Source organism: Stigmatopora argus, chromosome 14, assembly GCF_051989625.1.
Source record: "Stigmatopora argus isolate UIUO_Sarg chromosome 14, RoL_Sarg_1.0, whole genome shotgun sequence".
In the NCBI taxonomy this organism is placed as follows: domain Eukaryota; kingdom Metazoa; phylum Chordata; class Actinopteri; order Syngnathiformes; family Syngnathidae; genus Stigmatopora; species Stigmatopora argus.
The window spans coordinates 9504078-9526259 of NC_135400.1; the positions used below are offsets into that span (position 1 = coordinate 9504078).

Sequence of the window (22182 nt, forward strand, 5' to 3'; positions counted from 1 at the left end):
TTAAAGATGATGAAATTACGATGTAAATAATGCAGAAATGCACAATACATTATAATTTATAATTTAATTATTATGAAAAGTAATAATTATTTTTACTTTTAAAGAACATTTTAACTATGCTACTCTAAGCTAAAAAATATTTTGAAGTAAACCCACCGTCGCTATTCTTCGACCATTAAACGTCATGTTCCCAAAAAAAGAGAAGGGGTCGCTAGCCCGCTAGGGGGCGCTAACTTCCATGAGGAGTTAAGTATTGTAAACAAAAGAGCTCAGAAGAAATATCCAGACTCCTGAGGCAAACAACAATCATGGCGGCGACGCAGAGCGAGTGAGTTTGTGCACAACTTGTTTCAAGAAAAAAACCCTTCAAACTGCATGACATTTAGCGGTTTGGTGATTTTGTTTCGTTTTTGATATGATTAAACAATTGTTTGAATTTGCGAGATCGTAGTACATCTGCGCTGGCAGGCTAAAGCTAACTGATTTGACAGCAGAAAAAAAAGGATATTTCAACTCAGATTTCTTTAGGTTGTGAAATTATTCTTTTGTTAGTACGATTTGTCAGACAGATTTTTTTCTCTACAAATCATTCGGGCGATCTTAACTCATCCACTCTTCATCCTCTTTTTTGACCAGAGTTCTATGTGAGATTGAAGTCCTCCAGTCCATCTACTTGGATGACCTGCGGGTCTCCAGGACGAGGGATAGGTAGAAAACATCAGGATGACAATTGCGATCAACTCAAAAGCTCAATGTTGGGTTATTCTATTTTTCAGGCACTGGGAGGTGAGTCTGGTTCTGTACCCATCCACAGCCGAAGATTACGGATCCCAGTTTGTGCGACTGGGTTTGACGTTGACTTTAGATGAGCAGGTGACATACATCCTCATCTTTAAATATTCCCGCTCGGCCATGTTGCTGACTTAACCTCGATTGTTTTCAGTATCCGCTTTCGTCTCCCGACATCTCCATTCACAACACAAGAGGACTTTCTGATGACAAGCTCAGCAGGTGACGTGTCACAAAATCCCCGTGAACCATTCCCCCCGAGTTTGTTTTGGTCTTCAGTGGCTGTTTTTCTTGAGCTCAAACAGTGGTGCAACACATGTAGACAGAAAGTAGAGCAATGCATATTATTCCTATGTGAAGATTATTTGTACAAGCAGTTGTCTCTCCTTTTAAATTAGTGTTAGAAACTTGCATTTACTGATGATGATAATAAACATAATGATGATGTTGTTGATTTTCAGCCTTCAACAGAGTCTTGAACTTGAAGCAGAGTCGTACGTGGGCTCACCCGTCTTGTATCAGCTGATTGAGGTCACTGCCTTCACCTTGACCTCCCAATAGGAAGTTCAACATTTTCCCCAATTTTTTGCTTTTTTTCCCCCCTCTAGAAAGCCAAAGAAATCCTGACGGAAAGCAACATTCCGCACGGCAACTGCGTCATCTGCCTCTACGGATTTAAGGTGGCATTCTACTTTTCTTTTTGTTCAGAACTGCCGGATCGCAGCTTTATTGTGCCGTTAACACTTCCTGTTTGACTGTCCGTGTGCGGTCTATTGGTCGCCGGTCTTTTGGTCGTCGTCTTTTGGTCGCTGTCTTTTGGTCGCCCGGACCGTGACAACGGGCGACCAAAAGACCGGCGACAAAACAAGGTAAAACAACACAGTCTACGCATCAATAAAAGCCAACAACGGCCATGAGCAGTTTCACTGAGCCGACGTGTGAGTGTATGAGTTTGTATGTACATGCGTTGTCCCTTTAAGAAACTACGTCAGTCAGGGTCTTAACAAGTTCTCCAACAAAAAACAATAAAAGTCCGGGAAATTTGGAGCTTTTCTTTAGCCTAATAATTAATAGGGCATTAAGTATGAATAAATAGTCATTCGCAGTTTGTATTTAGGGAATTTGAGCAACGATTTAAATGGTAATTATCAATAACCTTCCGGGCGACCAAAAGACCGGCGACCAATCGACCGTGTACCTTGACTGTCCAGGAGGGAGAGGCGTTCAGCAAGACGCGCTGCTATCACTACTTCCACTCGCACTGCCTAGGTCGATACGCCGGGCATTCGGAAGAAGAGAACGGACTCCGCCGTCGGGAGATGGCGGAGGACAAGACGGCCGTACAGAACCAGGTGTGATTACAACATCAATTGAAAGTTGAGCTAATCTTTGATCGTCTAATATTCATGAACAGTGAAGGCAATTTTTTTTCAAGAAATCCAAAGCCCGAATCTTCTTCTGCAGGAGCTGACAGTCGCTTGTCCCGTCTGCCGCGAGCCTCTGACCTACGACCTTGATCAACTGATGGCCAGCGCCGCGCCGCAGCAGCAGCCCGAGGTGAGTCCGTAAAGCCGCCCCCCCGAACGGCGAGCTGCCACTAACGTATCGGTCGCCACGCAGTTGGACGCCGCCATCCGCTCTGACTTTCAGCAAAAGTGGAGGGAACTGGAAAAGGTTCTGGAAAGGCAACGTTGTCGAGGAGGCATCATCGATCCCGAGGAGGAGTCCAATCGTTTCCTCATACACACTAACGAGGCGAGTACAGTAATACCTTGACATACGAGTGTCCCAAGATTTGAGATACGAGGTCAACTCCGAGCTGAGATACGAGACAGATTTGACATATGAGCATACGATGTGGCCGCTAGGTGGTCCTTTTCCAGCTACGCAGTGATATTCATGCTTTTAATATGAATAAGGGAGAAACAGTTAGCGGAATCTGCAAGGACTTGAAAGCAAAGCAAGCAGCTGAGAAAGGGGATACTTTGACGCCAGCCGAAAGCTTCACAGCGTGTCATGGCTGGTTCGATAACTTTAAAAAACAAACTGGGATTTGTGAGGCACGGGGAAGCAGCTAGTTCCGACTTGAAAGCCACGACGGAATGCATTAGCACCTTTGCCTCAGCTATAGCACGAGGGTACATCCATTTTCAAGGGTGTGTATCGAAAGCAAAATTAATTTAAGTTAAATTTTAAGTTTGTTATGTTACATAGTGCCACAAAAGTGTAGCAAACCGAACGTGTCAAGTCTCCTCTGCCGTTACGAGAAGCTAGTAAGCTAATCCACCTTTTGTGCTAAATCGCTAAAGTTCTGTCCATCCATTTGCAGCTGCCTCCTCCCCCCGAGGTCGTGGAGGCCCCGCCCCCCGCCACCTGCGAGCTTCCTCCTCCCTCACGTCGCTTTGCGCCCACGCAGCGCACGAACGCTCAATCGGGCTGGAAGCCCCGGGCCCACAAACGTCACGCTCACGCCGGGGGTCCCGGGAGAGGCGGCGGGCCCCCGGCGCATCACGCCGCTATCTCCGACCACCTGGACACGCTCCGCCTATCCTCGGAGAACACCTCCGCACCACTGACTCTTCGCCAAACAGGAAGTCACTCTTCGTCACATCCTTTCGACAAACACGCGGTGGCGGCTCGCGCGCCGCGGGCCCGAAGGAGGGGCCCGCAGCACCACCGCTGGGACACTCGAGGGCCCAGAGGGGGGGTTCCCCGTCAACAGAGGGTGGGGGGAAAAGAGGAGGAGCTCTGACACACACATCAAACTGGAGGCTCGGGGGCCAGATATGCCCCCCCCACGTCATTTGAGGGGCCCATCAAAGCAAATGACGTTTCTTGCTGAAATACCAAAATTGCAGGTGGTCACCATTAAACATGAGATATTAAAAGCATATTTTGACAGTCTCCTTTTTACGTGATTTGGATTTCAAAAGCATCATTCACTTGATGCATTTTTAATATCGAATAATCAAAGTGGCCCTTCTGTTAAACCTATGACAAAACTTCATTCTCCCCTATTTATGCTTGTGCTTACATTCTAATTAGTAAATGATTAAAATCCTGTTGCCTCATTCAAAAGACTACAAAGTTTATTTACTATTTTTTTTTAAATCAACTAGTGTGAACAAAACATTCTCAGGACTCGTCATTTAAACGGAAAGGTAGAAAAAGCAAATTCCTTCACCCCATCCAATCACACAGCGGGCTCGATGACATCACCTGCGAGCGTCCGCCGTCTGTCTAACGTCCGCTCGGGAACCCCTCGGAATTGAATTGCACCTGCTGTACGCCGGCTTGATTGACGTACTTTCCAACGACGCCAACATCGCTGTAGTCCTCTTCGTCACTTTGGGATGACAACGTTGACGTCTCTGCCAGAACAAAAAATGACCAAAAAGTCGGTCAATTAACGGAAGAGTTTTACATGAGACGGACACTTGGCCAGTGTTGCCAGATTGGGTGGCTTCCCAGAATTGGGCAGTTTTGAAAGACTCACATTTAAAAAAATGCAGCAATTTGATTCAATTTGAGCTACTTTTGACAAAAAGCTGCAGTTTTGGATGAATTTTAACAGTGAAACCTCTGCGAATTCGTTGTAGTTTAGCTACTTTGCTTCTTCGCTCTTATTGTTTCGACAACTAGTGGTTTTTCAGCACCTCTCAAATAATTTGAAAAAAATGACAACATTAAAATCTGTTTTTTCACATCAACGGTAAAAAAAGCTAAATTATTGTCATAGATGTACATTGATTTTTGTGTTTATTGAATTTCATTCATTTACTTTCTGAACTGCTTATCCTCACAAGGGGTGCTGGAGCCTGTCCCAGCTGACCTCCGGACACCCTGAATTGGTGGCTAACCAATCGCAGGTGCACCAAGAGCCGGACAACCGTTTATTGAAATATTTAAGAAAAACTACATCATGCTTATCTGTAAAATATATTTTTGGGGGTTATAAAACAAAAAAATATATTAAGGAAACGTCATGACTGAAACACGAGGTTGTCATTTGAGTGGTTTTGTTTTAACTGGGCTTCCAATCCAATCTGGCAACCTTGACAATGGCGCGATTAAGGGGTAGCGAGGAGTGGGCACGGCCCCCTAAAAACTTACCCGATTGAGGAGGCCCAATCACAGTCAGGTATTCTCTATCATCTGAGGAGGACCAACAGTTTTAGACAAAGACAGTCAGGATATAATCGGATGTCCATTTGGTGTCCGTCCGAGTCTTGCAACCTGACTGCGACGGTCGTGCGCTGCCGCCTTGGACGTTCTCGTAATCGTGCGTTTGACCTGCAACGGAGAAGGAGGGTGTAAGTTTATGACATCCGTGAGCCAGAGGAGAGACGGCGAACGTAAAACACTACCTGAACTCGTTGTGGACGCCCCGCTAGGACGGCGAGCCAAAACCTCATTTTGCGGCAGCACGATTCTGTAGAAACGAGCAGACGTCAAACCAGTGTCGCCGACGCACCTTGGATGGGAAGGACTTACAAGTAGTCCCTGTTGAATGAGTCTCGGAGGTCAGCTTCTGTGGGAAGAAACAGCAAGAAACAAAAACATGAACCGGTAGAAGAGCAGAAAAGCTTGACAATTTTTTAGGGACGGTTTAGATTTAGTGACATCGTTTGAATGGAGGTTTTGTTTGTCGAAAAACATGAGTTTTGGGAAGAACTTAACAAGATTACAACCTTGGAACATTTTTGGTAAGGACAAAGTTTTGGTGATGATAAGATTACTTAAGGAAAGGCCCAAAAAAATCAAGAGAAGAAGGCCAAAAGCATTAAGACTGTTGGAAGGTAACTGACCATTGTGGGAGTTCTGGTAGCTGTGGTTACTGTCTAGAGAAGAAGATAGATTCTCAATATCTTTCTTTGTCAAGCAGTCCATCCAAGTCTTGCGGCATTGTAACTCACCGGTTTCCGTGAGCTGTCTTTGTGAGCTTCTGCCGGGCGGACTGCTGCCGGCCAAAGCGGGAACGCTGACACGACGACGGCGGGAGAACAAACGTGGTACCAAACATTCCAAAAAAAACAAAAAAGGAAAAAAAACTCAACTTACAAAGGTGCCAAGCTCAGGTCGGGGTTCATGCGTGCTGTCGTCTGATCTGCAAATCACAAAAGATTTGTGGTGCTCAACTCATTGGCTGACAAAGATGAACCAGAATGAATGTAACTTAAACATATTAGCACACGTAGTAGAAACCTCAAACTAAAGAAACACAGCAACAATGTTCTACTCTTCTAACTGCTTTCATTTTATTTCATGCGAACTTAAATCAATTAAACACTGTTGAACAGCTTTAAAGCAACTTACGTCGGTGGACCAGCCAGAACCGGGCCGACCTGCATGAGAAACAAAAACGGTGTGATGGCAAATCTACAGCTGGCGACCAATCCGTCTACTCCACTTTTAAGTTTTTCCCGTATTTTATACATTTTTTAAATCATTTTAAATTGTGTACGCCGTATAACAACTTTTGTAGATGTTTTTTTAAAGTAATCTCGTTTTAGCATGCATGTTTTTGGAATGTGGAAGGAAACCAGAGTACCCGGAGAAAACCCACGCAGGCCCAGAGAGAACATGCAAACTCCAGACAGGTGGACTGACCTGGATTTGAACGCAGGACCCCCATTGTGAGGCCAACGCGCTAACTTAAGTGCGTCCTATGTGAGTAAATATGTGCCACGTTGCATTTGTATGGGTTATTTTCGCTAAATAAGGGGAACAGTTGGTCGAGGTTGCCAGGTATGCTACTTACTCGATGTAGTCATCGCAGTCGCTCGCTTCCCGGATGGAAACTGAAAAAGGCAAGAAGCAGATTTAGAAAAACTGCAATTGAAGTGTATCATTCTAAAATGAACAATGGTATCACTAGAAGTCATCTTTGACGATATAATGTCGCATCGCCCAGGTGGCGCGTACTGGATGGTCTTTGTTTCCTGCAGTGCAGGCAGAGCGAAGCCAGAAGAGCCCCGCTGCCCAACGCCAAGACGCCAAAAAGCAGCGAGGCATTGCCGTCAGTGTTCATGACCACTTGAGGAGATCCGTGGACTCTGGACTTTCATCCGCCTTTTCAAAAACAAATAAAAAATACTTGTTTTTACCCTCAGTTGGCAAAACTGACACGGAAACCATTTTTTGTTTTGTTTTGGAGATCAAATGTTATGCGTCTGAATCCAGAATTTTCTGATATTTTACATCCCGTCAATCGATTGGAAAGAAAGACAAAGTGCCAAACTTGATTTGCCATTTAGTTTTTCCAATCTGCCAATCATTTCTTCAGACGACAAAGATTTGAAGCCCAAAAAAGGAAAAGACAAAACCTTTTGGGCTGGAGAGCGTCTTTTTCGCTGTCTCAGGCGACCATTCGGGGTCAGACGCAGGAGCAAAAGGCCTTGCGATCGGAGCGGATCACGTCCGATCGTCACTTCGACGTCCGCCCCGGCGACGACTCGATCACGCCCCCTTCCTGCCGCGCTCGCCCAATCGGTTTCAGCAATCTTGGCAGGAAGACTCCTTCGCACGTGCTTCACGCCAATACACAGGAAACCACACGCGAGCGATGGGGGTGGCGCCAACGACGAAACCACCTGAGGACGATAAGTACAGAGTGCTCGACCGCGAGCAGATAACTCATGGAAGACTACAAGTCAAAGGGTATCGCAAAACATCCCCAAAACATCCCAAGGCGAGAAAACTACCACCACATTAACAATGGCTGGCTCTAGAGGTGACTGTGTCGTTCCCTTCAAAAAGAGTGCATTTAGCCAAAGCATCTTCTCTGTCCGTGCCGCACATACCTGGAACTCAATGCCAATTAACATACGTGAACTCCCATCTCTGAACCTCTTGGCCAATCATCTTAAAGCCTGGCTGTTAAGCGAACAAAATTGCTCGATTTCATGTGGGCCGGAACATTTTAGATATAATATTTAGATTTTTTTTAAAATAAATGGATTAAAAGAACTGGATTAAAAGCCCTGAATATTCAGTTTTTATAGATCTAAAACAATGTTTATTTTAGCTTTTTTTTAAATATATTTTTAGATTTTACAAAATGATTTTTGAACTAAAAACACAGAAAAAAATGATTAAAAGTTACAATTATTGATTTAAAAGGGGGAAAATCAGGAAATTTAATATACATCTATACTCTTCATTTTAATTTGATCCTAAAACTGAAAATCGGCACTCACGATTTACTTTCCCGGGCCACACAAAATGATGCGGCGGGCCAGATTTGGCCCCCGGGCCGCCACTTTGAGACATGTGGTCTAGTATGTGTCAGTGTTTATCTTCAACCTACACAAGGGACTAAAGATGGAAATTAGCCCTCGGCTACAATCTTACATATTTACATTTAAATGTTCATTAACATGAATGTTTATCAATATGATGGAATTAATATGCAATTGCAAATCTGTCAAGTTATTGCAAAATTATTTTTCTGACCTCTGTGACCTTTGTGTTTAATCACACTTAAATTTAATCAACTCTTCTGTTTCATTGCAAGTTAGGCAGTAGTAATCCCTTTATTCATTCTGAGTTATCTTAAACATAAAGTACAAATTATTACAGTATAATCCCAAATGAGGCGACATGGTGGAGAGTGGTTAGCAAATTCGCCTCACAGTCCTTGGCAACCAACTGCCCATACTTAGCTTGGATGGGCTCCAGCACCCCTGAGTCCCTTGTGAGGATAAGCGGCAATGACTCCATAAAAAAATTATAAAATACAACAAAGAAATTTAACCAATTAAAAATATATATATATGCCAGTCCAAATTAAAACAAAATAAACTTGTCTTTTTTTCCCCTCAATAGGGAACATTTGTAAATGTACTTTTTGACTGCATTTCTTTGAAAACGGCAAACAGAACATGAGAGAATAGTAGTAGATAACATGTAATCAACCACTTAGATGACTAAAGTTGATATAGACCAGATAGCAAGTGATTAGCATTAAAGCGCTGCATGATAACTTTAGACACTAAACCCGGGGGGTCCAAACTCCGGCCTGCCACCCAGTTTTTATTAGGCCACAGTAAATAATGAAAATATCATGATACATGGCCCGCACAAGAAGCTTAAATTCAGCCTGCATTGTCATTCTGTTGTAACAGATGAGTTAATCACTTAAACAATGCCTTTGCCTTTTGTATTATAAGTCACACTAGCTAAAGAATGCACAACGAAAGAGGGAAAAAAATATAAGCTGCGCTGGAGTATGAAGTTATATTCAACAATATATGTTAAAGTAATGAAAAATAGGGAACAACAGACAAAATAAGCACCTGTTAATATCACATAACTGATTTTGCATAACTAGGACCTAAAAAAAAACAAAATAACAAGCTGTTGACGGTCAGAGTGAGTGGCAGGCTCATCCAAACTAAGAAAAAAATGTGCGACTTATAGTCCGGAAAATACGGTTAGTAATTTTGGAATATCCTTATGAATTTGCAATATTTTGGTGCTTGGAGTTGTTTTTGAAAGCAAAAGTTTGGACACCCCCTGCACTAGACTGTAATAAGAGCGCATTTAATGAAGTTTAAATGACAAATTTATTCGGTCGAGAACTAAGCAAGCGAGCCAAGCGAGTCAACAAAGGAAGCGAACTCGGACACGTGTCAAGATAAGAAACTTCAACATTCTAAAACAGGATGCGCAAGAATCTGAGAAGCTTAAAAAAATCAACTCTGCTTTAAAAGAGCAAAAAAAAAAATTGTAACCTAAAAAAAAGACTTGGTTAAAATTTGAACAGTCATTTGAGTTTAGAAGCAGACCGTCTTCTTTCCTCTTTAGGTCTGTCGTCATGTCCAATTTTATTTGGGGGGGGGGGGGGGGGGGGGGGGGATAAAAAAAGTAGCAATACGGCAAATCCTGTGCGATCAAATCAGAACGCTGGACACGGGAACGAGAGCGGAGCGCCCGCTCTTGGGTACCGTGATGGGCTGGTCATCTGCGGACACATCGAGTCACACTTGAGTGACGACGTCATTTAAAGTTGGGCGTTATATCGCACGTGACGTCACATTTGAGGTCGTGGTCGATTTTAGGATTACAACAATCCTAATATCAGTGTAAAAAAATCAGAGTAAGTTCCATCACAGAAAAAAAAAAACAATGCTCGGGTGTCAAACTAGTGCCTTGGGCATTGATATTACTCGGTACAGAAATTAGACATTGTTTTTATTTATTTATTCTATTTTTTTGTGTAAAATTAAACTAAAACTGACTATATTTACCTATTCTTTGGAGGTAAAAGGAGAATGTTGGATTTTTTCCCCTTTCTATTTAAAAAAAAAAGGTAAAGAACACATTTTTAAACTATATTTAGCTTTTTGTTGTTCTAAAATCAAGAATATCATCTGTATTGGCACTTTCATTTTTTGATGAAAAAATGATAAAACAAACAGAAATCAGTAAGAAAATATTTGCTTTTGAGAAGCATGATTTGGACAAAATTGAGGTCAACGATGTTTCCCGATAATAAATCAACTATCAATATACATATGCCAATATATATATAACTATCAATATTTGTCGATTCTTTTGATAATCATTCCGACGGGTTACCGGCGGAATAATATTGTCGTAAATTGATCCTTTAAATGAAGATAAGATACTTTAAAGGAAGGGGAGGTTCAGAAATGTGATGTCTATCTGTTTAAATAAAGTTTTCCTTTCGCTTTCACTATGACAATTAATCTTGGCAGCATTGAAAAAAATGCCAACACTTCAGCCGTGACGTCACCACGTTAGCGCGCGGACGCTAGCTCACCCGCCGGCGAGAAGTTCTCGGCGCGGCGTCGGTCGTTTTCGATGAAAAGAGCGGTGGCCAGAAAGAAGGCTCCGCCCCCCACGGACACGAAGGCGCAGAGCAGCAGCGAACGCTGGAGTGAGCGAAAACGCCACAAGAACGAGTCCGTGTCCCCCCTCAGCGTGTCGGACACCTGAAATAGTCAAACGTGAGAGGGGGAGGGGCGTCGACTTTCGGCGCCGACGCCGTACGCACCACGCCGATGAGGTAAGGGCTGACGGCGTCTCCTAGCAGATGCGAGACCACGATCTGCAGCGACTCGGCCGTGGAGCGCCGCGTGGGAACCACCACGTACTGAAAGACAACGACAAAGCGTGAGGGGGAGGAGCTTTAGGGAAAAACGGCCGACTGTCGCTGACCAATAAGATGTCGGCGACGATGGCCCAGTTCATGGATAGGAAGGTCTCGCCCAGGAAAATAAAAACCTGCAGAAAAAGACCAAAACGTTACGAGTGTTTCACGCTTTCGTCAGGTGTTTTTTTTCGCGTTCCGCTCACGTATGTAGCGACGGTGCTGGCCTGCGCCAAAATGATGGCGAGATAGAGGAAGGGCGCCGAGAGCAGCAGGCCGGCGGCGCACACCAGCGGGTCGGCGCGCGGCGTTCGGCTTCGGAGGAGACGGCTAGCCTGGACGCCGCCTGCGACGCCCAGCACGCCCGTCACGCACGTGATGGCGCCGAAGATCAGGCTGCGGATGAAATATCCCAATCAATATTTACATCAATGTTTGACTACAATGCCATGTGGATAAATAGGGACTTTATTATTAGCTATTTAAAAGATTGTACTTAAGCCTTAACAACAATCAACTATTTTTGTTATTCAAGAAAACGTAAAGATTACTATTTTAAATTTATATTGTAGTTCTATATCATTTTTAGAACGAAATAATAGATATGAATACATACTAAATTAATAAAAATAAAATGGAGGAAAAACAAATAACTGATTTTTGTTCTTCATTTTAGTTAACTAAGTATTTAACTAATCGCAGACAATGATTTCTATGAGTTAACCAAAAAATTAAAAATAATAATAAAATCAGAATTCATGCATAAAGAGGCTTAGCTCAAGGGTGTCAGACTCGGTCTGGTTTGCGGGCCGTCAACGTCAACTTGATTTCACGTGGGCCGGACCATTTTAGATACAATATTTAGATTTTTTAAAATAAATTGATTAAAAGAACTGGATTAAAAGCCCTGAATATTCAGTTTTTTATAGATCTAAAACAATATTTATTTTAGCTTTTTTTTAATATATTTTTAGATTTTACAAAATGATTTTTGAACTAAAAACACAGAAAAAAATGATTAAAAAAATTACAATTATTGATTTAAAAGGGGGAAAATCAGGAAATTTAATATACATCTTTACTCTTCATTTTAATTTGATCCTAAAACAGAAAGTCGGCACTCCTGATTTACTTTCCCGGGCCACACAACATAATGCGGCGGGCCAGATTTGGCCCCCGGGCCGCCACTTTGACACATGTGGCTTAGGTGTACTAAAGTGGCAGTGGATGTAATAGAATTGTTGGAGTTTGAGAAGCAATGTTTTAAAGTAATAATTCCAGGATTCTAGAGCTCCCACCTTTCTGAGGATGAGCAGTGAGCCTCCATACAGGGGGCGCGCTCGCCCGCAAACACGGCCGCCCTGAGAAGGAACGTGGGCGCCCACAGAGCCAGCGATCCCGTAACGAAGGCCACGGCCGTGAAGCCCAGGGTGGACAGGACGAAGCTGTGGCTGCGCGAAGAAACCAGAGACAAGGCGTTCAATTCGGCTCGGCGCGGGACCGGCCGGCGCGTGCGTACTTCTTGACGAGCGCTCGCAGGTCGTTGATCCAGCTGCCCCGGTGAAGCTCGTGTTCAGCCCGGGCCTCCACGGCGCCGCGTTTGGGCTCCTTCACCACCAAGACCAGCAGTAGCACGGCGACCAGTCCTAACGCCGGCGTCACCTGTGACAGCGGTTTAGGGCGCTCAGACCACGGCGTGTAAACGCGGCGCGTGCCGCCACGTACCCTGAGAGCCCAATGCCAGTCTTTGGTGACGTTGCTAACTTGCGAGCCGACGATGTATCCGAGCCCGCTGCGGACAAAGGACGAGTGGTGGAGCAGTTGAAGAAGCGAGAACGCGACCGCTGCCGGCATTACCTGCCCACGGGGATGGCAAAGTAGAAGATGGATAGCATGTTGGTGCGCTGTTCCTTGACGTAAAGGTCGGCGATGATGGTGGGCGCGATGGTGGAGTAGCTGGCCTCACCCACGCCCACCAGACCGCGCGTCAGCAGCAACGCCCAGAAGTGCTGGTGACAAAACAAAAGATTGGACATCGCAAAGGTGGGAAACACCAGCGAGCACCAGGTGGAGGAACTTTAGTAGAAGCGCCCAGGCGTCGCTCACCTGCTTAGGCGTGTACGAGCTGGCGAACGTGACGATCGACCAGAAAGCGATGCCGCCGCTCATGATCAACTTCCTGTTGTAGCGGTCGCCGAGGTAGCCAAAGAGCGGCGCCAGGAACATGTAACTGCAGATGAAAACTGCAGGAACGGCAAAAAAAAATCGTGTCACTGCCCAGTGTGGAGAAAGACGTCAGCGCCATATTGGATGTGGCGGAAAATAAGCGTATGGCACAGGAGTCATGCTGCAATGGAAGCTGCACGTTTTCTTACCCGTCTGGAGAAGACCCGACTTGCTGTCGTCGATTGCAAAATAACTCTCGATGTCGGGGAGAACACCTGGCGGTTTGGTGACATCTTTAGCGTGATTGGCGTGCTCGCATGTGCGAACGTGCACATACCTGCGACGGTGAACCTGTCCATGTAGTTGAGCAGGTTGACGAAACACAAGATGAAGACGGTCAACAAAGCGCGCACGGGGGTTACGCCGCTGCTGGGCTCCCCCTCCGAAATAGCGCCTTCCTGCTGTTCCTCCTCTTCCACCTCCACCTCGCTGTCATCAGACAGAAACGGCGCGGACTGGTCCGCAGACATGGCGGCCGCTGATTGCCGGGACAAGAACAGAAAGTCAACACCAGCGAACCAAAAGTCCCCAATATGGGGACTTCCTCCAGTCATTAAAGGGTTAACAGTAGTACTACTGTAAATAACACGAGTGAGTTTTAGTAGTGAGGATAAATGGCTAGTAGAAGTACAACCAGCAGCTGTACCTATTGAAGTGGCCTGAGGTCCTGAAGGAACCAAGTGATGAGTTGCATCAGAGGTGGGCGGGGCTTAGGTCTCGCTTGATTGAACACTTTCCTCCCAACAGGCAGGCGTCCCCGCAACTGTCAATCATTCACTCATCGCTTCATTTTCTGCCTGACAATATATGACAATTTTCACATTTTATATAGTTAGGAAAGATTAATGCTATCAAAATGTGAGATGTGATACTTGGTAGTCATGACCCCCCCCCCCTTTCTCTTTGCGTTATGTTCAGTTGAATGTTAGTCACGTGGACATTTGCAAACAGTGCTTGTGATAGTGTAAAAATAAGCACATCAAAAGCAATCACGTGAGACGTCGTTCCCATAAACAAGCCAGCAAGACCGAGAAAACAACATACATTCAAATATAAACATACAGAAGCTAGCGCAGTTACTTAAAATTGTGAAATTGATGAAATTATTGCTTCTTTTTACATTTGTCTCAAAACAAAACGGGAAAATTTGGCAGGCTATTTCTTGTTTACCTCCAAATGCGATGACTCAGAGGCTTGTATCCACTTTCGGTTTAATCTTGCCCCACCAGCAATTACACAGACATGTCGTCGTTTAATCTTATTTTCCTTCCTAAGTGGTGATTTTCACGCCCAGTCCCTGTTACTATTTTTCCATAAGTTTGTCGCGAGCGTAAAAACTCACAGATGACATTTGCTCGCCGCAGCCATGATCCTTCTTTTCCATCAACTTCCTGTCAACGGTTCACATGACAACTCATCACGTGCCTCCAGGAGCCAATCAGGTAATGAATTTCCGTTCGTCCACGGGACCCAAATACCACAACTCGAGAAGTAAAAATTAACTGTCAAATGACTGACTATCTTTTTTAAAATCTCTGCTTTATAATAAAAAAATGAGATCGTTATGTCTGTTATAGTTGCATGGCCACGCGTGGTGTCCCTCTGGCGGCCATGCTCGAAAGGGCAAGTTTCAAAATAGACATGTTGTAGTATCATATATTTTAAAAATTTTATTTTGAAAGGATCCCAACTATTATGGCTATAAATAAATTTGTCATTGCTAAGATTTTCCCACGTTTACATAAATGTTGCTTCAGGCATTTTGCTTATTGCAGATGAAAGGAGGTTTCAAGAAATAAATCCATCAAATAGAAGAAAAAATAAAACACAAAACAAAAGGAAACAAAACAATTTCATTTTTTAATATTTTTTGTGTTTTACAAATATTCCACAAACACACATTTCATAATGAAGAATAAAAAGCTTCCTTGAGAGGTTTCAGTTCATTTATTAACCAGCAGGTGCGGCATGAAGCTCCAGACATGCGACGTGTAGGACATCGGTCTCTCCGCGCTTGAGTTCCCCGGACAATCGGGCCATTTAATTTCTTCGTTTTACTTCTTTTTGTTCTCTTTGCAGGCAACGACGTAACGTTGCGCCACGTTGAGCGGCGGCGAGTAGCCGTCAGCGTACGAAGTGTCCTCGAACAGCACCGAGTAGTCATCCTGGGGCTACACCAACACCAAACACGCCACATAGACAAACCATTAATAGAATGGCTTTCGCTGAAATACGTGCTAAAACAAACCGCCCCAGACATTTTCTGTGTGTGTGTATGTGTGTGTGTGGCTTGCGCACTGACCCTATGAGGCGGAGCGTGTATGAGAGCGCGATAGAAGCACGTGGTCTGGGGGTACAAGGCAAGCACCAGCTGGTCTTTGCCAAAGAGCGCTTCGGGATCCGTCTCGGGGTTGGCCTTCCACTGCGGCAGCGGGATTATGCGCCGCCTGCTCAACGTGTGCCGCCTGATGGGCACGAAGCTATGTTAGCGCCTGGCGGGGCTTCCGGCGCCCCGCATACTCACTCCTTGCCCTCTTCGTCGATGTCGTCCACCTCGTACCTGAAAGTGGAGCGATGATATTACAGGTGGATCTTCAGTCAAGAAATCAATCCACTCTTTGTTTGCAGAACTGAGTCCTGAGAGAGAGAAAAAAATGCCTTACTTGTTAGTAGCATGGCTGTAGCTGACCACCTCGGCCAGTATCCACTGCTCGTCCCCGTCCACCGCCTTCACCCTGGCCGCCACTTTGTCCCCCTGCTTTGCGACGTAGTCACCACTGGCAGGGGTGGCACCGCAGAGGGGCGGTGGGCTGCAAAGACCCAAAGAAGCCGCGTCATTACGCATTCCTCACACGTTGCAATAAATTAAAATTGACTTAAACAAGCAGCGTGCCAATTTTTGTCAGGCACGCTATGTCGCTTCAACATGCTCAAGCTAGCGCAGTGCTAGAAAGTTGTGAATGATCATCAATTCTGGTTATGATGTCACAACCAGAATTTCTGGGAAAAAACTGGTAGTGTTTTGCATATTAACTCTTTAAAAACAAAAAAAAAATGTAAATTTGTTTTCTAAATCTGAAATTACATTTTTGCAGTCATTTTGATTTTTGACCTCGGTACTATTTCAAAGCACCTTATGTGAAATTCCCCAAAATGCCAAAACCAGAAAAAGACCGCGTCGTAAGCAGTACCTCTCGCCCGGTTTGCCGATCCATAGCGGCAGCGTCATTGCCGACTGTTGGAGAAGAGTCATGAGGACGCCCCGCCGCATGGTCTTCCGGGGTGGATCGCTGTCGCTATAAACTCCTGCCATCTTTGCGGCTGCAACGGACAAACGGCGCAGTTAGCGGAAGGATACACCTTTGGGGGCGGGGCATACGTACCAATCCTTCGCTCCTCCAACAAGGACTTGATCTCCGCAATTTTGTCCAACGCGCGACGGAGGATCCTGGACAACAAATGACAATGTAATTTCTTGCCAGGATGGGATGAAATCACATAAATTAATACGTTTAACAATATGTTGTAAAACTTTTGAATAGAATTTTCAAAAAACACAACAACATATTTCCACATTCACACGTAACCATGCCACGGCCGCAAACTGACCCGCACTCCGCCTCGGCGTCAGCCTTGGCGGTGGTGTAAAGTCCTCTCAGCTTGGTGCGGTAGTATGGCGACGCTGCGGGATGACAAGGGCAACCTGGCGTCAATCGACATGATGTCAATCAGCAGGAAACGAGGCAATCCCGTACACTGACTTTTGTTCTCCGTTTGCATCCTCTCGTGGGTTTTGTGGATGTTGAGCAAGTTGTGTTCACTGCGCGAGCGCTCCTCCTGAAAACACACGTTTGATCACGTCATTTCCTGACACCAGCCCAGACATCGTCACGTGAGGCTGACCTGTGTGTGTTTGATGAGCTGGTGGAGTTCAGTGAGCAGCTCGGCGATCTTGGTATCCGCCGACATCTTGCGACGTTAACTAAATACAACTCATGTTGTTGGGGGCGGGACTGTCTTCCTATGATCTGAGTGCAGTTTTATGAACTTTAATAACATTTCAACATCAAACAAATTGTGCAACCAGTGATGTAAATCTTTCAATTTTTGGATTTTTTTTAACTCTTACAATCGCATTAGCTGCCATTGACGGCACTAGACGTCCAATCCATGTTGACTGGGAGGGACAAATGAACACTCACTGAAAGATGATCTTTCCCAGTTTAAACGAAATGGATGTCTATGGCATACAATAAATTTAATACAAATTTTAAAAATCTACTTTACTAGACACAAGTGAGCTCAAACGTTTAAGTCGATATTGTTATTATATACATTATATAAAAATATTACCCAGAAAATTATGACACTTGTCTTTCAGCTATTCTATTATGCTAGGTTCGAGTGACAATTACGCCACCAAAATACAGAATAAATCCCGAAAATGTGCATTTAAAAAGTTATGAATTGACATGCCCACTGACATGACTTATATTCTATCACACAAACGTGAAAACCGACAAAGAAAATGATAGAACCTTCTAAATGTTGCTTATTTTTGCCGGTCGATGCATTAGCTCAGACGCTCTCGGTTTTCGACTTCTTCTTTGCCTTACAGTCGTCAGTGCGACACCAGTGGCAGCTTGTATGTCACACTGCCTCCTGCTGGACACTAGTAGTAAAGTATGTAGACAATTGAATTGTATGCTTTTATATACTATTGTCATGATACAAGTATAGTAATGAGATTTAAAGCTTCACCACGAAGTGCACATATAACAAAAAACAAACAAACGGATGAATAATCAATAATAATAATAATAATAAATGATAAAGAAATATCAATACATACGTAGTAAAGATAATAAAAGAGTAGTAGTCAACATGAATAAGTGGTCACATAAATAAGTACTAGGTACAAACGTGCTGTTTATTTAAATGTATCTGGTACTCTGGCTGGCCAATTGGAAGTGGATTGTAAATGACATGTGAATAACTGTTTGAATATTTGTGGATTTTCCACTTTGCACATGAACAGAGTGAGTTTCATGAACTATGAACGTGTTTTATCTTTCATTATCTCGCTTGACCTGCTTCTTCTCAAGAGAAGCCGGGACGTGCAAATATTGGCCAAAGAGTCAAACAGGATATCAAGAGTAATCAACTCAAACATGACAGCAGGAGAAAACAAATGCAGATATTTTCAACATATTTGACACTAAACCGTGTCACTGTGTTTCGTCTGACATTTTTGGATTTTGTGCCAGTAACCTTGGCCTGCTTTTTTTCAGCTGATAAGTTGAAGTTGAATGTTTGTGAGTCGTTGCGAAGTGGTGGTCAGATAACGAAAGAAAAATTAGGTCATGCACATTTCTACTCACCACACTACACTTAAGTGTAAAAAAAAAAATCTTGCAGACGGTTTTTGTGAGTCATATTCAAAATGACCGACATGAAAAAAATCAGTACTTTGTGACTCAGATTGTTGTCAAAAAGCAAAATAGCCATTTCACAATATGAGGACATTTTGTCTTCATTTCTGGAGTTTTCTACTACATATCTTTATGTATATACTTTATCCTTATTAGGGCCGTGGGGGGTGCTGGAGCCTATCCCAGCTCACTTTGGGCCAGAGGCGAGGGACACCCTGAATCGGTGGCCTCTAGCCCAAAGTCAGCTGGCATAGGCTCCAGCACCCCCCGCAACCCTAGTGAGAATAAAGTGGATCAGAAAATGAGATGAGATGAGAACATTTATTTTATATTTACAATATTTGGCATAATCAGAGTTGAAAGAGGCGGAGTCACAAATCCTTACTCATGCACAAAAAAATGTATTTCAGGGGGTACTTCAAACTTATTTAGCATTCAAAAAAATATTTGCATGTTTTGGTATGTTGTATGTGGATTCTGTAAAATGTGAAGATGGGATGTAAAATATCTTCCATTTCTGGATTGAAGCACACGTAAGGAAGCTCTGTGACTGGTTTCATCCAGTTTGAATGAGGTCAGAGTGCAGAGGTTAAAAGGGCAAGGCTAAAAGGTGGGAACGTTTGAAGCAACGGACAGCTAAAGTTCTCACGTGAGGTCCGAAGTTAAACAGGACACATCAGATGGTAGTTTTCTCGCTTGTTTTCAAAATGATGCAATAGCAGGAGGAGTCTGAAACTTTCCATAAAAACAAGGTCTGAGTTGGGGGTGGGAGGCGGGAACTCGGAGGTCCCATAAAAGTGGAAGCTCCCTCCAGCCCGCAGACACAACCAGAGTGAGAGACTTTTTGCATTTTGTCCGGAAAGCAGCGAACGGTCGCCATGAGTCACGTCGACGTCAACAACTTGAAGCCCAGCAACTTCGAGGAGCAGTACTACGACCAATATGAGTACTACAACCTCAGCGATAAGTACACAGGTATTACTCGGCAGATTCATTGGAATTGGCAGAAAATGATTACTATGTTTCTGTGCCATGGACGGCAAAAGGCGTCCAATCCATTGTGACTAGGAGTGGCTGATAGGCCATCATTCGGTGATATGTTTGATTGGAAGCCATTAGTTGTGGTTTTTCCATTATGTCAGCCAAGATTCGTCGACCAATCAAAAAACAGAGAAATACTGTTGACCTTAAAATGGTCCAAAACCATTTGTTTTGAGTAAAAAAATGCTTTTAGGTTTTAATTTTTCAGATGGATTTACATTTATGACTTTCAAGAAAGGGAAGAACAAAGAATAGTTATTTATATTTTCATTAAAAAGCCCCAAAATATACATTTAGTTTTCATTTTTATAATAATGTACATTTACAAAATAAAAAGGGGTAGAAAAAGTAACAAGGCTTTTTAAAAAATATTTTCTTTATTAAAAAAAAAGGGAGAGTAAATATAGTTTTCAACTTTTACGAAAAATACCAAGGAAAAAAAAGAGTAACCTCTTCATATAGTAGTCCACAATATTTCACAAGCTTCAAAAACTTTAATTTTAGCACATTAAAAAAAAACATGCCTGTAATTTGATTTTTGGGGGCCACACAAAATACTGTGTCAGGCCTGATCTGGCCCCCAGGCCTTGAGTTTGACACCTTAGGATATAATTTTTCACAATTTTCCCCATTAAGACTTAAAAAGAGTTATCATTCTTAAAGTTGAACACACATTCCTGCTACAAACAAACTATCCTGTGGGGCTGCCATTGCAGTAATCCCTCAAATATCGCGGATAATGTAGACCAGACATGGGCGCGATAATCCAAAAACCGCGAAGTAGGATCACCCCTATTATTACTACATACCATACTACATGTACACAAGTACTAAATTTAATTGCCCTGATGGCGCTATTGTGTTCCTGAGATCAACTTGACTGTCCTTGTTGTGTTTCTCCCGGTTCCCCTGACCATGCCCACCTCATCAGAGGGGGCTTCCCGCAAGGGCCGCAGCAAGAAGGAGGCCAGCGAAAACACAAACAGGCCCAATCCGTCTGGACACGAGCGCAAGATCGTTGAGAAACTCCAAAACAGCGAAAAGAAGAAGCTCAAAGAGTGAACGCTCCAGGTTTGTTAAAAAAAAAAAAAGACATATACCTTATAAAAATACAATCTGTTAAAAAGTCCTCCTCTACTTCTATGTAGACGATGGACATTACATTGGAACTTTTATAGTTGAACTATTACTTTTTCATGTGCTATTTTGTCTCAAAGATATGAAAGTAGGAGTCTTTTAGAGAATTGACAAAAGAGTAAAGAGAGGTCACGTGATCTTTTTGTGTGTGGTAGGAGCAGTCTGACGGCTCAACCGGACACGACCAGTGACGACACGCACGGGAGTGATGACGTCATCCTCCCTGATCGATGACGCTGGCTGCGTGTGACGCCCCTTCGCCGTACCCCCTCCAGGGGTCATTCGACGGGTGTTAAGGCAGCGGAAACATTAGTTACTCTCAAGTTTATGGAAAAAAATTGAAATGTAAACAAGTACTAAAATGAAGTGACCAATACTACCCTCTGCTGGACTGATGTGACATCGCACCTTTTCTGTTGACTTATCGCCACCTCATTGCTTAAAAATTCCGTTCGGAATATTGTTTATGTCATGATTCTGGACATCTTGGCAAGACGTGAACGTTTTTATCCAGCATATATATTAAAAACAATCTGAATAAAATGGAGATATTTTGAACTCAACCTTTTTCTCTTTATTCAAATCTTCAGGCATGTTTCAGTATTTTTCCTTGACAAGAAATCAACATTTGAAAACAAATACTTCACCATTCAAAACTTTCCGTATTTTGTAACACTTTAATGATTTAAAAAATTGGCTGCCAATCAAAAATAGGTTTTGTTATGATTAGAATGCCAACCCATTTTGAATGGGAGGGCTGAGTGATCGTTCAACCACCAATAAAATGATTTGTGATTTTTGTGTGTGTATGTATATAACTATCAATTGTAGTGAATGAGTTAAGGGCCACAAGCATCAAAATAATCCAGAGGCATAATGACATTGTCCAGTAATATCAAAACGTCAAGAAAATCACAATCAGAATAACTCAATTCATCACACTTGATATATGTTTATATATTATATTTTAATAAATTGCTTCAGGCCAGTAAAACTGAGCACTGGGATGTATATCGAACACCTCTGCTGTATGCAAACGATTGCATTGACAGACTCCTTAAAAATTTACAATAGCAATCAATTGCCTTGTTTATTATGTCATTATGTTGACTACTACTTATATTATGTTGACTACTTATTTATTTATTTATTACTTGTTTATTCATTATTTATCAGTTTGTTTGTTGTTGTTATTTGTGCACTTCTCTACCTATTTATGTTGATGACTAGTTATTTATTGATTATTTATTCGTGGCGTAGTTTTTAATCTCATTATACTTGTATAATGACAAGAAAAACATTCAATTCAATTTAATTCAAAACTTTGAACACTGAAACATGCAGTAAAATTTACAGAATATAATTTTGCGAATGTGAAATTTGCCCAGCAGTATCAAAACACCTATCATTTTATCCATGCCTGTATCTTCGCATTCAAAA

At 43.1% G+C, this 22182-nt stretch overlaps 5 protein-coding genes across 10 annotated transcripts; 2 read left to right on the plus strand and 3 right to left on the minus strand.

Moving 5' to 3' along the window:
- Window positions 1-238: 238 nt before the first annotated feature.
- rnf25 (ring finger protein 25) lies at window positions 239-3682 on the plus strand. Its single transcript, XM_077619178.1, has 10 exons — window positions 239-328; window positions 637-708; window positions 777-873; window positions 944-1011; window positions 1251-1320; window positions 1398-1469; window positions 2001-2141; window positions 2254-2346; window positions 2410-2544; window positions 3119-3682. The coding sequence occupies exons 1-10, from the start codon at window positions 309-311 to the stop codon at window positions 3539-3541; spliced, it is 1191 nt and encodes a 396-aa protein (XP_077475304.1). The 5' UTR covers window positions 239-308; the 3' UTR covers window positions 3542-3682.
- A 174-nt stretch (window positions 3683-3856) lies between these two features.
- lat (linker for activation of T cells) lies at window positions 3857-7782 on the minus strand. 2 transcript variants are annotated; one of them, XM_077619183.1, is made up of 12 exons: window positions 7116-7782; window positions 6715-6861; window positions 6551-6590; window positions 6106-6134; window positions 5851-5896; window positions 5706-5770; window positions 5598-5630; window positions 5284-5320; window positions 5157-5221; window positions 5026-5082; window positions 4903-4944; window positions 3857-4160 (listed from the first exon to the last, which is right to left on the minus strand). In XM_077619183.1, exons 2-12 carry the CDS (start codon window positions 6818-6820, stop codon window positions 4030-4032), a joined length of 651 nt encoding a protein of 216 aa, XP_077475309.1. In that variant the 5' UTR covers window positions 6821-6861; window positions 7116-7782; the 3' UTR covers window positions 3857-4029. The 2 variants fall into 2 exon arrangements, with proteins under 2 accessions (XP_077475309.1, XP_077475310.1); XM_077619184.1 differs by lacking the exon at window positions 7116-7782 and having other exon boundaries at window positions 6665-6768.
- A 1861-nt stretch (window positions 7783-9643) lies between these two features.
- Window positions 9644-14587, minus strand: spns1 (SPNS lysolipid transporter 1, lysophospholipid). Of its 3 annotated transcripts, none has more exons than XM_077619174.1 (14): window positions 14475-14587; window positions 13779-13929; window positions 13410-13610; window positions 13282-13347; window positions 13013-13149; window positions 12764-12915; window positions 12632-12698; window positions 12426-12568; window positions 12205-12357; window positions 11113-11302; window positions 10975-11040; window positions 10811-10909; window positions 10577-10748; window positions 9644-9754 (listed from the first exon to the last, which is right to left on the minus strand). In XM_077619174.1, the coding sequence occupies exons 3-14, from the start codon at window positions 13600-13602 to the stop codon at window positions 9684-9686; spliced, it is 1509 nt and encodes a 502-aa protein (XP_077475300.1). In that variant the 5' UTR covers window positions 13603-13610; window positions 13779-13929; window positions 14475-14587; the 3' UTR covers window positions 9644-9683. The 3 variants fall into 3 exon arrangements, with proteins under 3 accessions (XP_077475300.1, XP_077475301.1, XP_077475299.1); XM_077619175.1 differs by having other exon boundaries at window positions 13779-13895; window positions 14303-14533; XM_077619173.1 differs by having other exon boundaries at window positions 14303-14533.
- Window positions 14588-14973: 386 nt separating this feature from the next.
- On the minus strand, window positions 14974-17795 carry sgf29 (SAGA complex associated factor 29). 3 transcript variants are annotated; one of them, XM_077619180.1, is made up of 11 exons: window positions 17671-17780; window positions 17262-17372; window positions 17036-17160; window positions 16894-16969; window positions 16742-16814; window positions 16516-16580; window positions 16324-16453; window positions 15796-15942; window positions 15657-15692; window positions 15435-15597; window positions 14974-15303 (listed from the first exon to the last, which is right to left on the minus strand). In XM_077619180.1, the coding sequence occupies exons 3-11, from the start codon at window positions 17099-17101 to the stop codon at window positions 15187-15189; spliced, it is 873 nt and encodes a 290-aa protein (XP_077475306.1). In that variant the 5' UTR covers window positions 17102-17160; window positions 17262-17372; window positions 17671-17780; the 3' UTR covers window positions 14974-15186. The 3 variants fall into 3 exon arrangements, with proteins under 3 accessions (XP_077475306.1, XP_077475307.1, XP_077475305.1); XM_077619181.1 differs by lacking the exon at window positions 17671-17780 and adding an exon at window positions 17486-17656; XM_077619179.1 differs by lacking the exon at window positions 17262-17372 and having other exon boundaries at window positions 17671-17795.
- A 1574-nt stretch (window positions 17796-19369) lies between these two features.
- Window positions 19370-21305, plus strand: nupr1b (nuclear protein 1b). The gene is made up of 3 exons (XM_077619187.1): window positions 19370-19539; window positions 20537-20676; window positions 20898-21305. Exons 1-2 carry the CDS (start codon window positions 19443-19445, stop codon window positions 20665-20667), a joined length of 228 nt encoding a protein of 75 aa, XP_077475313.1. The 5' UTR covers window positions 19370-19442; the 3' UTR covers window positions 20668-20676; window positions 20898-21305.
- The last annotated feature ends 877 nt before the right edge of the window (window positions 21306-22182 follow it).

Bases quoted from the DNA above. Each gene is read 5' to 3' on its own strand.
- rnf25 (XM_077619178.1), top strand. From the start codon at position 309: ATGGCGGCGACGCAGAGCGA. The intron at 709-776 runs GTAGAAAACATC...TCTATTTTTCAG, and splicing joins GTCTCCAGGACGAGGGATAG to GCACTGGGAGGTGAGTCTGG. The intron at 1,321-1,397 runs GTCACTGCCTTC...TCCCCCCTCTAG, and splicing joins TCTTGTATCAGCTGATTGAG to AAAGCCAAAGAAATCCTGAC.
- lat (XM_077619183.1), bottom strand. From the start codon at position 6,820: ATGAACACTGACGGCAATGCCTCGCTGCTTTTTGGCGTCTTGGCGTTG. The intron at 5,897-6,105 runs GTAAGTTGCTTT...TGTGATTTGCAG, and splicing joins GTTCTGGCTGGTCCACCGAC to ATCAGACGACAGCACGCATG. The intron at 5,771-5,850 runs GTAAGTTGAGTT...TCGTCGTGTCAG, and splicing joins GACCTGAGCTTGGCACCTTT to CGTTCCCGCTTTGGCCGGCA.
- spns1 (XM_077619174.1), bottom strand. From the start codon at position 13,602: ATGTCTGCGGACCAGTCCGCGCCGTTTCTGTCTGATGACAGCGAGGTG. The intron at 10,749-10,810 runs GTGCGTACGGCG...TGACTATTTCAG, and splicing joins GCCCTTACCTCATCGGCGTG to GTGTCCGACACGCTGAGGGG. The intron at 9,755-10,576 runs GTGAGCTAGCGT...ATGTGTCCGCAG, and splicing joins CGAGAACTTCTCGCCGGCGG to ATGACCAGCCCATCACGGTA.
- sgf29 (XM_077619179.1), bottom strand. From the start codon at position 17,101: ATGTCGGCGGATACCAAGATCGCCGAGCTGCTCACTGAACTCCACCAG. The intron at 15,598-15,656 runs GTGAGTATGCGG...CGTGCCCATCAG, and splicing joins ATCGACGAAGAGGGCAAGGA to GCGGCACACGTTGAGCAGGC. The intron at 15,304-15,434 runs GTCAGTGCGCAA...GTGTTGGTGTAG, and splicing joins TACACGCTCCGCCTCATAGG to CCCCAGGATGACTACTCGGT.
- nupr1b (XM_077619187.1), top strand. From the start codon at position 19,443: ATGAGTCACGTCGACGTCAACAACTTGAAGCCCAGCAACTTCGAGGAG. The intron at 19,540-20,536 runs GTATTACTCGGC...CCACCTCATCAG, and splicing joins CCTCAGCGATAAGTACACAG to AGGGGGCTTCCCGCAAGGGC.